This window comes from Phocoena sinus, chromosome 3 (genome assembly GCF_008692025.1).
Source record: "Phocoena sinus isolate mPhoSin1 chromosome 3, mPhoSin1.pri, whole genome shotgun sequence".
Classification (NCBI taxonomy): Eukaryota; Metazoa; Chordata; class Mammalia; order Artiodactyla; family Phocoenidae; genus Phocoena; species Phocoena sinus.
The window spans coordinates 139,329,210-139,343,743 of NC_045765.1; the positions used below are offsets into that span (position 1 = coordinate 139,329,210).

The 14,534-nt window shown below is 41.7% G+C and overlaps 1 protein-coding gene across 1 annotated transcript in view; it reads left to right on the forward strand.

Annotated features, from left to right (window-relative positions):
- The first annotated feature begins 3,091 nt into the window (after positions 1-3,091).
- The window catches only part of PLCXD3 (phosphatidylinositol specific phospholipase C X domain containing 3), a 162,803-nt gene continuing 151,360 nt past the window's right edge, over positions 3,092-14,534 (forward strand). Inside the window, exon 1 of the mRNA XM_032627935.1 lies at positions 3,092-3,245. Within this exon, the coding sequence (XP_032483826.1) occupies positions 3,143-3,245 (103 nt within the window). The 5' untranslated portion in view covers positions 3,092-3,142. The remainder of the gene's footprint in view (positions 3,246-14,534) is intronic.

Sequence of the window (14,534 nt, forward strand, 5' to 3'; positions counted from 1 at the left end):
TATTGCCAGCAGCTATATGTTAAGAAATAATCATAAAGGAAACAGAAAGATAGAATAATAGTGTGATGGTTAATTTTATGTGTCAACTTGGCTAGGCTATGATACCCAATAGTTTTGTCAAACACTAGTCTAGATGTTGCTGTGAGGGTATTTGTGGATGTGATTAGCATATGTAATTATGTGACTTTGAATAAAGCAGATATTACTTTCTATAATGTGGGTGGGTCTCATCCAATCAGTTGAAGGTCTTAAGAGCAGAGACTGAGGTTTCCTGAAGAAGAATTTTGTTTCAAGGATGCAACACAGAAATCCTACCTGGGTTCCCAGCCTGCTGGCCTGCCTTTCAGATTTGCCTGCTCTCATGATTATATGAGCCAATTTCTTAAAATAAATCTCTCTATATGTCTATATTTATATCCATATTTCTGTGTCTCTGGGAAACCCTGACTAATACAGTGGGCAAACTGAAGCCCAGAGAAATTACATGATTTTTCTAATATCATTTAGTAAATGGTGACCAAGCTATAATAGAAAGATGGGGAAACCAGGTCATAAATTGCCTAAAATATTGATTATAATTCTGGGAAAGAAATTCATAAACTATCCACTTTCAGCACCGTCCTTTTTAGTGGCTCGCATGCAGAGAAATGTAAAGTTTCATGAAAAACCAATACAGTAAAAAAATCTGAAGTTCAAAGCAGATAAAACAGGGGAGGGATTGTTTGTTTGCTTTACCAAAAGATAAAGTGTACTGTTCTTTAGAGAGGCATATTTCCTCAACATTTAAGGTGGTTTCATTTTTTAAAAATGCTTTGTAAACTTTCAGGGACACATAGGTTCAACACAATTGAACAGGGCATGTTTTTTAAGTGCATCTTACTAAAAAACAAAATCCCAAGATTCAATAATTATTTCATCCTCTTGAAAATGAATATTTTATAAAGATAGAAGTGACAAAGAGAGATAATACACATTGCTATCTTAATAAACATAGGTCTCACATTTTGTCTGATGCTGTGCTGATAACAAAGCTCTTTCATTACACTCTTTTCTGGAAGCTTCACCACAAATCTCTGAGTTACTCTCACCATTTTATGATGGAGACAACCAGGGCTGACAGAGACTAGAAGACTTGCCTAAATGACTCAGAGACAGAGCAGCCAATTCCCAGATCTGAGCTCTCCTCATTGCCCTGCAATGATGCCCACAGAGCACCAGCATTAGCCAGAGGGTGGTTTGTAGGTCTCTTGACCAACAATCCTATAGTGAGCTGAATTCTCACCCTAATCAAAAGGATATGTGGGGCTTCCCTGGTGGCGCAGTGGTTGGGAGTCCGCCTGCTGATGCCGTGGACACGGGTTCGTGCCCCGGTCCGGGAGGATCCCGCGTGCCGCGGAGCAGCTGGGCCTGTGAGCCGTGGCCGCTTGGCCTGCGCGTCCGGAGCCTGTGCTCCGCAACGGCAGAGGCCACGGCAGTGAGAAGCCCGCGTACTACAAAAAAAAAAAAAAAAAAAAAGGATATGTGAGTTCTACTGTGCTAACAGGAATATTAAGATTTACCTTGGGAAAAAAAATCCCAGTACATCCTTTCTCATTCTTAAATATAACCCTACCATGTTCTTTTGCAGTTATGAATTGATTCTATGGGAGAACAGAAAATTTGATCACATGGATAAGGTATTCTCTCTCCTCTCTCCACCTTTCCCACAGTGCTCCCTATTTGGAGTGAATATTCTTTGAGTTCTGCATCCTTGTACAATAAGCAGGCTTTAGCTGTGGTTGTTTTTAAAAAATGCTATATGGTTTACTGAATTGAAAAAAAAAATCCCCATATTTTACAGCTCTCTCTCCTACCTTGGTTCTCATTTTCCCAACTTAACAGCATTTACTTTAGGAAAAGGATTTTACATCACTGGCGCAAAGAACAGAGGCACCTTTATTGCATCTACATTCACTGGGCTGCAAAGACCCTGCACATTTTCAGTCCGTTGCTTATCATTCCTATTCAGGCCATCCCTGGACTCATCACATTTGTGAGATTTGATTTTTCTCCTCTTTCTCATCTGAGAGCAGGTGGACCAAGACAGTTCTTTGGAGGCTCGACAAGTGATTTCTCTTGAGAGAGGCACACCTCTCTAGTCTGCCAAGGAATGAAAATTCAGACAATCACATAGATCATTTTGAATGCTGCCAAGTAAATTCCACCAAATGCTACTGGCAATAATTACAACATGTCACTGGGAAATGTGGTGATTTTCTTCTGGCATCAGGCTTCAGCCTTGTCCTGAGTGCCACGAAAATGACACAGAGAGGACATAAACAGCTTTCTCCATAGATATAGCATAAATTTCTCATAATCAGGGAAATGAAGGGGTTGATGTGCTTCTTTACCTTGAAATGTCTAGAACAGGGTGCCAGGGATTAAGTAGGAACCACCTGGAACTTACTGTTCTTTGCTGACAGCACTCTTGTCAACTACTCCAAAAATTAGGCAAAGTGGTGAAGAAAGACCACCATTTTGTTATAAGCAGGGCTCTAGGTCCCGACTGAGGAAAGAAAATAACCTGTTGTAGCTTACAAAAAGAAAAGCTCTTCTGTAAGAATGGAAAGTCCTGAAAGCCAGTATGAGAGTCAGCTCCCCAGGAGGTGATAGCATCCCAAAGTCTACTAGGATTTTAGGGTCAGCCACAAGATTGTCTTTTATTCAAGCAGGGCTAGGAAGTCTCATCAGAGGACCGAGCAAGGTCATGGGCAAAGCAGCTGTGTGACCCAAGTTAAAAAAAGAAAAAGGAAAAAAAATATATAGTAAGAAGCCAAGAACGCTGCAGAAATGGCGAGAAAAGACAGAGACGCATAGGAGGGATAAGACAGGAGGAGGGAGTCGGGGAGGGCGGGGAGAGAGGAGAAAGCTGAGCGCGGACGTCAGGAACAAAAGCTCCAGCGGAGTCTGGCGGAGGCACTAAGGGAGCATGGGGTGTTTTGAATAATTATTAAAATTAGCATGTGTCTGCGCCATCCTGTGGGTGTGGCGCGCAGCGGAGTGTAAACTCTAGCGGGGCTGGAGCAAACATTCGATTAGCGGCAGCAGCCTGCCAGCCTGCCCGAGGAGCGTGAGGACCAGCGCGCGGCACAGCGACCGCACGATGGCCTCGTCTCAAGGGAAGAACGAGCTGAAATTCGCCGACTGGATGGCCACTCTGCCCGAGAGCATCCACAGCATCCCCCTCACCAATTTAGCCATCCCAGGTAGGCGCGCTGAGGCTGCCGACGGGGCGCTCGGCGTCCGCTCCACCTGCCCCGCCCTGCTTTATCTGCCACGAAGTGGTAACTTGCCACGATGCCCGCGGGAGGGAAACTCGTCTCCAGGGGTGGGTCTCGGCCAGGAGAGTGCGTGCCTGGGAGCCTCCGGGCTCCTGGCGTTTTCCAAACGTCTGGGGACCGCGGCGCGGGGAGTCAAGGTGACTGATTTCCCATGGGTTTTTGAAGCAGGTTGTGTGAGAGGGCTGGGGCAGGGGAAAGGCTTGGCTCCAGGACGGCCCCTCGTGCCCCCCTGCCACGTTTTCCCCGAAGACTTGGGGCTGGGGGCGATTTCTGGGGCTGTGGGGTGATAGTGACCGGCGAGAGCGAGCTGCTGTCCTAAGGGCTCGGCTCCGGCCCGTGGACCTCCCACTCCAAACCTGTCACGGAATCAAGCGGATCTGGTGGATTTCTCTGTTAGAACCTCACCCGAGTCATTAATATTCGTCCCTAGTCTCCTTTAAAGAGACAAAGCGCTTCCCGAAGAGTGATGAAAGTTCAGGGACCCGCGGCGGCGGCGTGATCGCTGCCCTTGACCGGGAGCTGAAGGGGGAGAGGAGAGGAGGGAGCAGTTTCCTGATCTGCGTGGACCTAGAGGGCCTGGCCGGGTGGCCGCCGTCTGGATTTTGGTCCAAGAGCTGTTAGCAGCCTACAGCGCGCGGGTCAGGAAAGCAATCCCTCGTGGACCGTGCATTTGTTGTTCGGGACAGAAGCTGGGCAGGGGAACCTGCGTGAGCTGCGGTGGAGGGGTGGGATTAATAGGCAAATCTTAGGGAAAAGATGATTGCGGCGGTGTCCGGACAGGCTAGCAGGACGGAAGCCTGGGCAAAGCGAGGAAGAGACTGGAGGCATCCAGAGGCTTCAGCATAGCGCGCACGACTGGGACCAGAGGACGAGGCAGGTTTTTGGGATGGCAGCGCAGCAGACCCTAGTTCGGATGTGCAGGAGGGAGGGTCGTTTCAGGACGGTGTACCACGGTGGCAGCTGGGGACACAGCCATACTTCGTTGACTTTTCGCTCGGGCTGAGGGTGCAGGTGCCTGACCCTTCCAGGACTCAGCTTAGAGGGCAAAATACCCTGTCCCAAGCTGTGCCGTGTTATCAGGTTCAACCTTCTGGTCTGCCTTCTCTAGACCTGCCCTATCCGGCGCCCCCTCTCAGCCACTGGGGGAAATCATACTTTAAAAAAAAAGAGGAAAAGATGGGTTTTCTTGAAAATTCCAAGAGTCTCTAACCAGTAGCCCTGGAATTGATCAGTAACTCAAATCAATGGTCGTTCATCAAGTGGATGTTTGGTGGTTATTATAGGCACAGGCTACACTCTGAGAGCCAACCCTGGAAGGGAAGGGTTCATCTACTTTTGTCCTTCTTCAAGAGGTAGCTTCCCAAGAGCCCAGGTGTCTCCAAGGACAAGAACAAGACAGCTTCTCCACTCTGCACTTACCCTGCCCCCTGGGTGAGCCTGGGGATCGCTCTTTTGAAGGAGACCATAGAAAGCACAGAACTTTGTTGGGAAAATTCCACTCTCACTTCCACAGGCATTCCTATCTTCTTTCCTTCCTTCCTTTTTATTTTTTGGTTTTTAGAAGGTTACTTTTACATGGTCTCACCTGAGAATTTGTGTTCACATAAAAGGTAAGAAGGGCAAGGACTCTGTTGCCAGCCTCCTGATAGGTGACTCTCCAGAGACACAGGGAGGTTAAAAGCGCAAGTTCACACTGCAAGTTCTGAGGGATGTTATGATACCATGTCTGAATCTAACTTACTTTTTTATAATACTTCACTTTTCAAAGCCCTAGTATGTAACCCAGATCACATAATCCTTCCCCAAACCTTGTGAAACAGTCGATGCTGATAAGTATTAACTGCATTTCACAGATGTGAAAATTGCACCTCAGTGAAGGGAAATGACCTACAATCAGTTCAGTGATATAACCCTTAAAATGATCCTTAGGAAAAAATCTCCTAGGAATTTTGGAGGGAAATGCTTTGGGGTTTGTATCTGGATGATTCAGCAACAACAAGTACTAATCAGGGTGAGAGGACAAGGGAATAGGCATTAGCAGGAACAGGATGAATTTTCTTTCCACAGGACAAAGTGAAAACCTGAGGTCAGAGGCTTTGATATTCTGATAGTCCTACAGCAGAGACATACTGATGATGGCATTGGATGCAGTGGGAATTTCCACTGCTTTCCCAACTCCTCTTAGTTTTATACTCAGAGTGGATCCCCTGCAAAGCCTTCCATTCTCACCCTCAATACTTCTGAGAAAAAATAAACCCCTATTTCACCAATCTACACGCCTGAATTTCTCCATGATTCTGTAATGTACATTTGGCAGATCCGCACATATAAATCCAGGTTTAAAAATGGGCTTGATACCTTTCCACATTACTCAACTTGTGAAAATTTTTGGAGGAAAAAAGACATTCAAACTTCGATAGTCAGGGAAGACTAATTGGAGACTATTAAACACTAATGGAATAATTGCCTTAAAATCATGCTAATAGCTTCCTGGCTGCTGCTTGTTTACTTGGCCAGTTGCTACAGCTTGAATTAAGTAATTATCTCCACCATTTAAAACCACTCCTGATGTACCACACAAGTGTTTTTCTGTAGAAGGGAACGGCTGCTCGGTCATCCTCAAAGCTTCAGGTTTTCTTAGGTGGAGCAACTGGATAGTGAAGAGCTGTCTAATTATGAAGCCATCCACCTGGGGCAGCTGATCTGGATCACCCAGAGCTAGTGCAAAGAACAATCTGCAGGTGTGTGATATTCCCCACCAGGTGTGCAGTTCTGGCATCTTTAAATGTTTCTCAAGTGTCGGCATCTTGATTGCTTTCATAACCAAATTTCTCAGTGGCTGTTTTGCATTGAAATGGCCTCATGATTTGGTATTGACTGGCCTAAGGAATTAAATTAGTAATCGGTATTAGTAGTTTTACTTTCACTTTATTTTTCAAAGGAATGGTAGTGTCGTAACACACTGACAGTTATTCGGATTTCGGTCTCATTTGTCTTTTCTTCCTATCTCTGATGACACCAAGCTAAGTTTTCATTCATACATGTTTGCTTAACAATATCCTGGCATTTTGGTTTATGAATAATGTGTCCTGTCACCACAAACAGTTGAGAGAGGATAAACAGGGATGGAAGCAGGGAGACAAAGTATCAAATTCAGGTGAGGTCTGATGAATTTCCGGCATCTTTGAAGCCGAGTTCTAACTCTATAATCAGAGTGCTGCCAGAACTATTGTAAAAAGATCCATCATGGGAGCAAGCAAGCTATTGCTTGTAATTTGTTGGTGATCTGGATCTATGACAGGGAGTCATTCTGTCCAAAATCTAAAAGATCAGGAAGGGTTTTTACTCCATGGGAGGGGTCCGTTATGCTTTTTCTGATATGTGATGAAAGTCTTCTTCACATAATACAGTAAATTGACCATGTAATGATGAAAGATTGGCTAAAATGTTGTGGGACTAGAATCTCAGAAAGAGTGTATGTTTCCTTGGTGTCAGAGTTGATTACTGAGTTGACCACCAGTTGGCCTTTGAGCTGGACCCGGGCAGAGTTTGCTTACCCTATCCCCTGTCTTTGGAATGTACTTTCTGCCCACTGTTCACACAGTGGGAACCATTTTCAAGGATGCAGCCTTGAGAGAGCAATGTGTTACTGAGACCATCTGGACAGTGTAAGTGTCGCTGAACCTCTTTAAGGCCTCTATATAAACTTTTAAGATTCTGGCGGGTAGGTGCGGAGATCCAGTCATCTTGCAGCTGCCTTAAAACAAGCTTCTTAGGTAAGTTCCCTGCTTATTAAACTTGCCACCTACCAATCTGGAAGTGATATGCCTTTCTTTGGTCTCTCCCTTGCCAGTTTTCAAATCAAAACTTGAACAGGAATTGTTAATTGTACTTTAGATAAGGAACACAGAAATGCTTTAGAAATCGATCACTGTTCTTGTAGATTTTGTACACTCTTCCAGAAAATGCTAACACCAATGAAAAAGAACCGTCTTACTTAGGGAAACTAGATGTTTATATAGCTCCAGTTTCTGTGTTCTTGTGTTGGCTTTTATTAGTTTTAAATTTCTTCCCTCACAGTGATCTCTTCTTGTTGTTCCTGGAGCCAACTATCTTCCTTTTCCTTATAATTTACTATTTCTATTTTGATTAGGATGAGACAATCTACAGAGCAAATCTGGGACTGGGTCTAATTGTACAAGTTTCTTTTAAAACACAGGGCATTCTTTTTCATCATTTTAGTTGTGATAGTGATATGGAAGTTAATTTTTCAAAGCAATCAAAAAACAACAAAATTGTTTAGAATGACTATCTTTCTTGTGTTGCCTTTCCAATTCCCAGTTTTGTTTTTGATTTTGCTAAAAAGAGAAAAATTGAATATCTGGAACATAATTTATCGTACTGGGGCTCTTTCTTGATGAATTGAACTGAATCACCAACTATTACTAATCAATATAAAATGACACTTCTGTCATTTTACAATTTACAGAGTGTTTTCTCATGAACACACATGCTTTTCACATGTTCTATCAATAGTGTCCTCAGGCCTTGCTATTCAACGTTGATCCAGGGACCAGCAGCATCAGCATACATGGGTGCTTGATAGAAATGCAGCGTCTTGGACCCCAGCCCTCAGGCCGATTTAATCACAATCTGCATTTTAACAAGGTCCCCAGGTGATTTATATACCCATTTAGTTTGAGAAACACTGCTTAGGGTATCTCTAAGAGGAACCTTTATGTAAGTGGCAGAACCAAGTTTAAATATACATCTTTGACTAAGTTCTTTCTAATGGACCATGCAGTCTATCTGTGAGTGTTAAAATTTACAATCAGGCTTAGATCCAGAGCCCCCATATCTGACTCAAGGCTAATGGCCCAGGTTGGGAACATTTCTGATAACTGACATTACAGTTCAATAAAATCACAATAAAAGTGAATTAATTGCTACCTAAGTGTTCAAATTAGGTCACTGTGATAAATGTAAAATCTTCCCCGTCATTTCCTTAAAGTCCTGATGCTCATTGATACCAGCCGTCAACAGCACTTAAAATCAGACCATCTGGTGATGCTACTGGTCACTAATGACAATTTAGGAGACACTCCATATTGGTTCTTGTCCATTTAATCCCACTTTTTTGTGCGTGTTACAGGACCAGCTACTTTTGTTATATTTATAGGTCACAGATTTGTTCACCTTATCTATAAACTAAAACTTTTCAATATTGCTCTAAAGTAATAGTGGCATCATAAATGCAAACTGTAGTAATAATCAGCATCAGAAAGATCTCAAACACAAAGGTCAACAGTAACTTGAGTTTTGATGGAAAGAAGATCAATCTTCGTATTTGCAAACCATACTACCTCATTTATTTAAATCATGGTTTATATGGAATAGAAACATGCATTAATGTGGTTATAACTCACTTGCTTGAATTTTAGTTATTTTAACATAATCAGTGCGCTAAAAGTTAAAATTTTAAAAAGAACCTTCAAGTTGTTAAAATAGATACGTTTATATGTGAAGACTCACACACTTTACTCATATGAGGATTTCTCATATCATTACTTAGTTTCTTGTATCCTATTTAATTCCAACTCTACCTAATGAAAATAGAAAGAATAAGTTACAAAGAGGAGGAGTAAAACTGTTGAGTGACATACATCAGCAATAAAAATAGGAAATATTTATGAGGAAAGACTAGTAAATGAGGATACAGGGTCACAAAATGTAATGTTCCCTAAACTCTATCAGCCCCAAAGTAAAATCGGAGTCATGTTCATTGTCAGTTTTGACCGCTCTCAAGTACCTCCTTCATGGACTTCCAAATAGTTCTAGAGGGCTTCCCTGATGGCGCAGCGGTTAAGAATCAGCCTGCCAATGCAGGGGATATGGGTTTGAACCCTGGTCCGGGAAGATCCCACATGCCGCGGAGCAACTAAGCCCGTGGGCCACTCTTTAGAACGACTGCTCTTTAGAACGACTAATGAGCCCACACACCACAATGACTGAAGTCCTTGTGCCTAGAGCCTGTGCTCCACAGCAAGAAAAACCACTGCAATGAGAAACCCACGCACCGCAATAAAGAGTAGACCCGCTCACTGCAACTAGAGAAAGCCAATGAGCAGCAATGAAGACGCAACGTGGCCATAAATAAATAAATAAAATAATTAAAAAACCCCAAATGTTCTAGAAATCTCTGGAAAAATTCTTAAATATGTTTTATGAACTGATTTTGTGGGCTAACACACATAGTATCAGCAATTTTCCTTCTTTCCTGTTTTGGGGGAACCTATGGGGAGTTGTCATGTTTGCTGCTTTGACATGTAGAGGAACTGTACTTCCATAGTTTTATACCCAAAACACCACTGCTGCTGGCAGACCCACCAGGGCTTGTGCTAAGTCTGCAGAGGCCCAACACTGAGGATGTGAATGAGTAACAAGGGCCTTGGATTCCACTATGGTCAAAGGCTCTCAGAACTGGGTTTCCCCCATTGTGGAAGGTGCTGATGCCAGTTCTACTGCTTACGCTGTCACTGCTGAAGCCATGAGTGCCAACACTGCCAGATCCTTTCAATCCTTTTGCTTTTTGTATGGGTGCCAACAAAAGAGCTCTTTGAATTTATGTTGATTCTTTTGGTGTTGCCACCTTGCCCTAGGACTCAGGTATGAGTTTATGAGGGCCAGGCAGAGGACAATAGGTTTTATTCTGTACTCTGCATCATTCTCAATGTTCATTCACTCTCTGCATGCACATGTGCATGTGCGTGTGTGTGTGTGTGCATGCCCATAGGTGTATCAACTTTCTCCTAAGATAACTTCTTTTCCAAGAAGCTTCTTGATATTTCCATTAAGTAGACCTCTGGTGCTACCTAATTAATCATTCCTCCAGACAGGCCCAGAGTAGGAACAGAAGCTGGGGTCCATACTGTTCCCAGTGGACAGCCTGGGACAATGTAAATAGAGCCAAATAATCTGATAGACCTAAGGTAGTTATTAACACCTTCATTGCTTTAAAGCGCATTAATAGAGTAATTGATGTGTTCTGAGCCTTCAAGAGAAGGTTAAATCTCATACACACATATGCACACATTTTAACTATTGTTGGTTAAAGGGGTCAGCTCTGTTAATCTGGAAATTTTACCTATTACCACCAATGAGGTTTATCCATAACCATTACCCATGGGCACTCAAGGAACTTCTAGGTACAATCATGGAATTTGTTATCCTCAAGAAGCTTATAGATTCTCTTAGTTCTCTTTCTCTGTGTAGGGTTAGGATCAGTCTCAGAAGATTGGGGACCAGAAAATTATAAAAATCATATATTCTAGAAGGCAGGGGAAAGTGAGAGAGAAAATTACCATGGTTCAAATGAAATTCGGCAACCAGAAGCTTTCTACAGCACCATATGCTTTTATTATGCTCTATTAAGAGAGGAAGATGGGTCAGAAGGAGACAGTTAAATATGCTTGAGAAGCTGCCAGGATTAGTCACCTCCGGAGATCAGGTACTGAAATGGATGGTCCATTGATTTGTTAGATGTGCTCTTGTTATGTTCCTATATTTCATTACAGATCCTGGGAGTGGACAACTCTTACACCACTCTATCTTAAATGTCAGCTAATGTTACGTTTCACATAGAAGAATTCTTCTTGTGAATTAATTTTTATGAAGCAGCCATGTTTATCCTTGGTCAACATTATAAATGATGGTTGTGTTCTTTGATTCACTTGGAGAATTGTTCTTCATGAAGGTAAGTGGACTCTGATGAATGAATGACAATCTTAGTTGCCTTATAGGCTTCCCTGGAGGTCCCCTCTGTCTTGTTGGCTGGTGAAGAGGAAGATGTACTTGAAGGGGTCTTCATGGGCAAATGGGAACCTATTTCAATACACAACTCTGACTATACTCCTCTGTTGCCATGTGGAGGAGGAGGAAGATGAGAAGAAGGAGGAACAGGGCTGTCTCAGTACAGAATTAGCCCTAAACACACTCCTGCCATGACCTGCTCTGGGCTTTTCTCAGGAAAAAAAAATTGGTCAAGGAGATATAAAGGTATCACCTTGAAAGTTGCTAGAAAGGAAGGCTGCAGAACTGTCACCCCTCCTGTCCTCGTTTCTCTTTGCATCAGTTCAAATTCCTTGGGTCTAGCATTAGAGTTTCACTCTTGAAAATGTCCTTAATTCTCATCTTACTCTTTCTTGTTCTGCTTACTTGGAAGAAACTCCAACTCAGTTAAACTCATTTTTCTACATTTTCCAATCCCAGAAAACTTCAGTGGCTAAATATTTTTGAAGAAAGAGTACACAGCCTGGATGGCTCCACTAACTAGACATTTTTGACCATGAATCTTACTGCACATCCTTAGTAATCTTACTGCATATCCCTAGTAATCTGACTGCATATCCCTAGTAAATTCATTTTCCTATTCTCTGAGATAATAACTTCATACTCTTCCTGCTTCCCAAATCAATATATCCCTCCCACCTCACTCTAAACTTATGACCTCACCTCTTATTTTACAGGAAAAAAATAGATGCAAACAGATAAGAACTTTCTCAGTTTCCCACAATTAACACATCACCCCCCTGCATCTATTTCTGCATATTCTGTATTTTCTTCAGGTAAGAAGAAGTCATGACCTGATCCTACCTAGGTCTAGCTTCTCTACTCATGGTCTGGATCCCATTCACTCAAATCTCCTATGTTTGATCTCAAATTTATCCCCTCTCTTTCCTGCCACTACCGGATCATTTCAGTCGCTATACAAACATATATTACTATCAATATTACCTCTCTTAAAGAAATAAAAATCCCCCTTGACTCCACACCTGTGTCTCTATCCACTGCACTATTTCTCTGATATTTGTAAAAATATCCCCTCTGTCTTCAGGTTATTTCCTTTCCTCTGCCTAATGCATACTAATCTCATTATTTCCCCACCACTGCACTAAAATTGTATTTATCTAGGTTGCCAATGATTTTTTTTTTTTGCTAAAGTTAACGGATAATTCTCTATCATCTTATTTGACTTTTCAGCATCGTTTGATGTGACTGACCACACTCCTCTTCTTGAAACATGTTCTTCCTTTGGTTTCTTAAGACACTGTTTTTGTGTGTGTGTGGTTAAAAAACACATGACATGCTCTATTTGTAGTTTTTTAAGGAAATGCCATACTCTTCTCCATAGTGGCTGTACCAATTCACATTCCCACCAGCAATGCAAGAGTGTTCCCTTTTCTCCACACCCTCTCCAGCATTTATTGTTTCTAGATTTTTTGATGATGGCCATTCTGACTGATGTGAGATGATATCTCATTGTAGTTTTGATTTGCATTTCTCTAATGATTAATGATGTTGAGCATTCTTTCATGTGTTTGTTGGCAATCTGTATATCTTCTTTGGAGAAATGTCTATTTAGGTCTTCTGCCCATTTTTGGATTGGGTTGTTTATTTGTTATTGAGCTGCATGAGCTGCTTATAAATTTTGGAGATTAATCCTTTGCCAGTTGCTTCATTTGCAAATATTTTCTCCCATTCTGAGAGTTGTCTTTTGCTCTAGTTTATGGGTTCCTTTGCTGTGCAAAAGCTTTGAAGTTTCATTAGGTCCCACATGTTTATTTTTGTTTTTATTCCCATTTCTCTAGGAAGTGGGTCAAAAAGGATCTTGCTGTGATTTATGTCACAGAGTGTTCTGCCTATGTTTTCCTCTAAGAGTTTGATAGTTTCTGGCCTTACATTTAGGTCTTTAATCCATTTTGAGCTTATTTTTGTGTATGGTGTTAGGGAGTGATGTAATCTCATACTTTTACATGTACCTGTCCAGTTTTCCCAGCACCACCTATTGAAGAAGCTGTCCTTTCTCCACTGTACATTCCTGCCTCTTTTATCAAAGATAAGGTGACCATATGTGTGTGGGTTTATCTCTGGGCTTTCTATCCTGTTCCATTGATCTATATTTCTGTTTTTGTGCCAGTACCATACTGTCTTGATTACTGTAACTTTGTAGTATAGTCTGAAGTCAGGGAGCCTGATTCCTCCAGCTCCGTTTTTCTTTCTCAAGATTACTTTGGCTATTCGGGGTCTTTTGTGTTTCCATACAAATTGTGAAATTTTTTGTGCTAGTTCTGTGAAAAATGCCAGTGGTAGTTTGATAGGGATTGCATTGACTCTGTAGTTTGCTTTAGGTAGTAGAGTCATTTTCACAATGTTGATTCTTCCAATCCAAGAACATGGTATATCTCTCCATCTGTTTGTATCATCTTTAATTTCTTTCATCAGTGTCTTATTATTTTCTGCATACAGGTCTTTTGTCTCCTTAGGTAGGTTTATTCCTAGATATTTTATTCTTTTTGTTGCAATGGTAAATGGGAGTGTTTTCTTGATTTCACTTTCAGATTTTTCATCATTAGTGTATAGGAATGCCAGAGATTTCTGTGAATTAATTTTTTATCCTGCTACTTTACCAAATTCATTGATTAGCTCTAGTAGTTTTCTGGTAGCATCTTTAGGATTCTCTATATATAGTATGTCATCTGCAAAGAGTAACAACTTTCCTTCTTATTTTCCAATATGGATTCCTTTTATTTCCTTTTCTTCTCTCATTGCTGTGGCTAAAACTTCCAAAACTATGTTGAATAATAGTGGTGAGAGTGGGCAACCTTGTCTTGTTCCTGATCTTAGTGGAAATGCTTTCAGTTTTTCACCATTGAAGATGATGTTGGCTGTGGATTTGTCATACATGGCCTTTATTATTTTGAGGAAAGTTCTCTCTATGCCAACTTTCTGCAGGGTTTTTATCATAAATGGGTGTTGAATTTTGTCGAAAGCTTTCTCTGCATCTATTGAGATGATCATGTGATTTTTCTTCTTCATTTTGTTAATATGGTGTATCACGTTGATTGATTTGCATATATTGAAGAATCCTTGCATTCCTGGAATAAACCCCACCTGATCATGGGGTATGATCCTTTTAATGTGTTGTTGGATTCTGTTTGCTAGTATTTTGTTGAGGATTTTTGCATCTATGTTCATCTGTGATATTGGCCTGTAGTTTTCTTTCTTTGTGACATCCTTGTCTGGTTTTGGTATCAGGATGATGGTGGTCTCGTAGAATGAGTTTGGGAGTGTTCCTCCCTCTGCTATATTTTGGAAGAGTTTGAGAAGGATAGGTGTTAGCTCTTCTCTAAATGTTTGATAGAATTCACCTGTGAA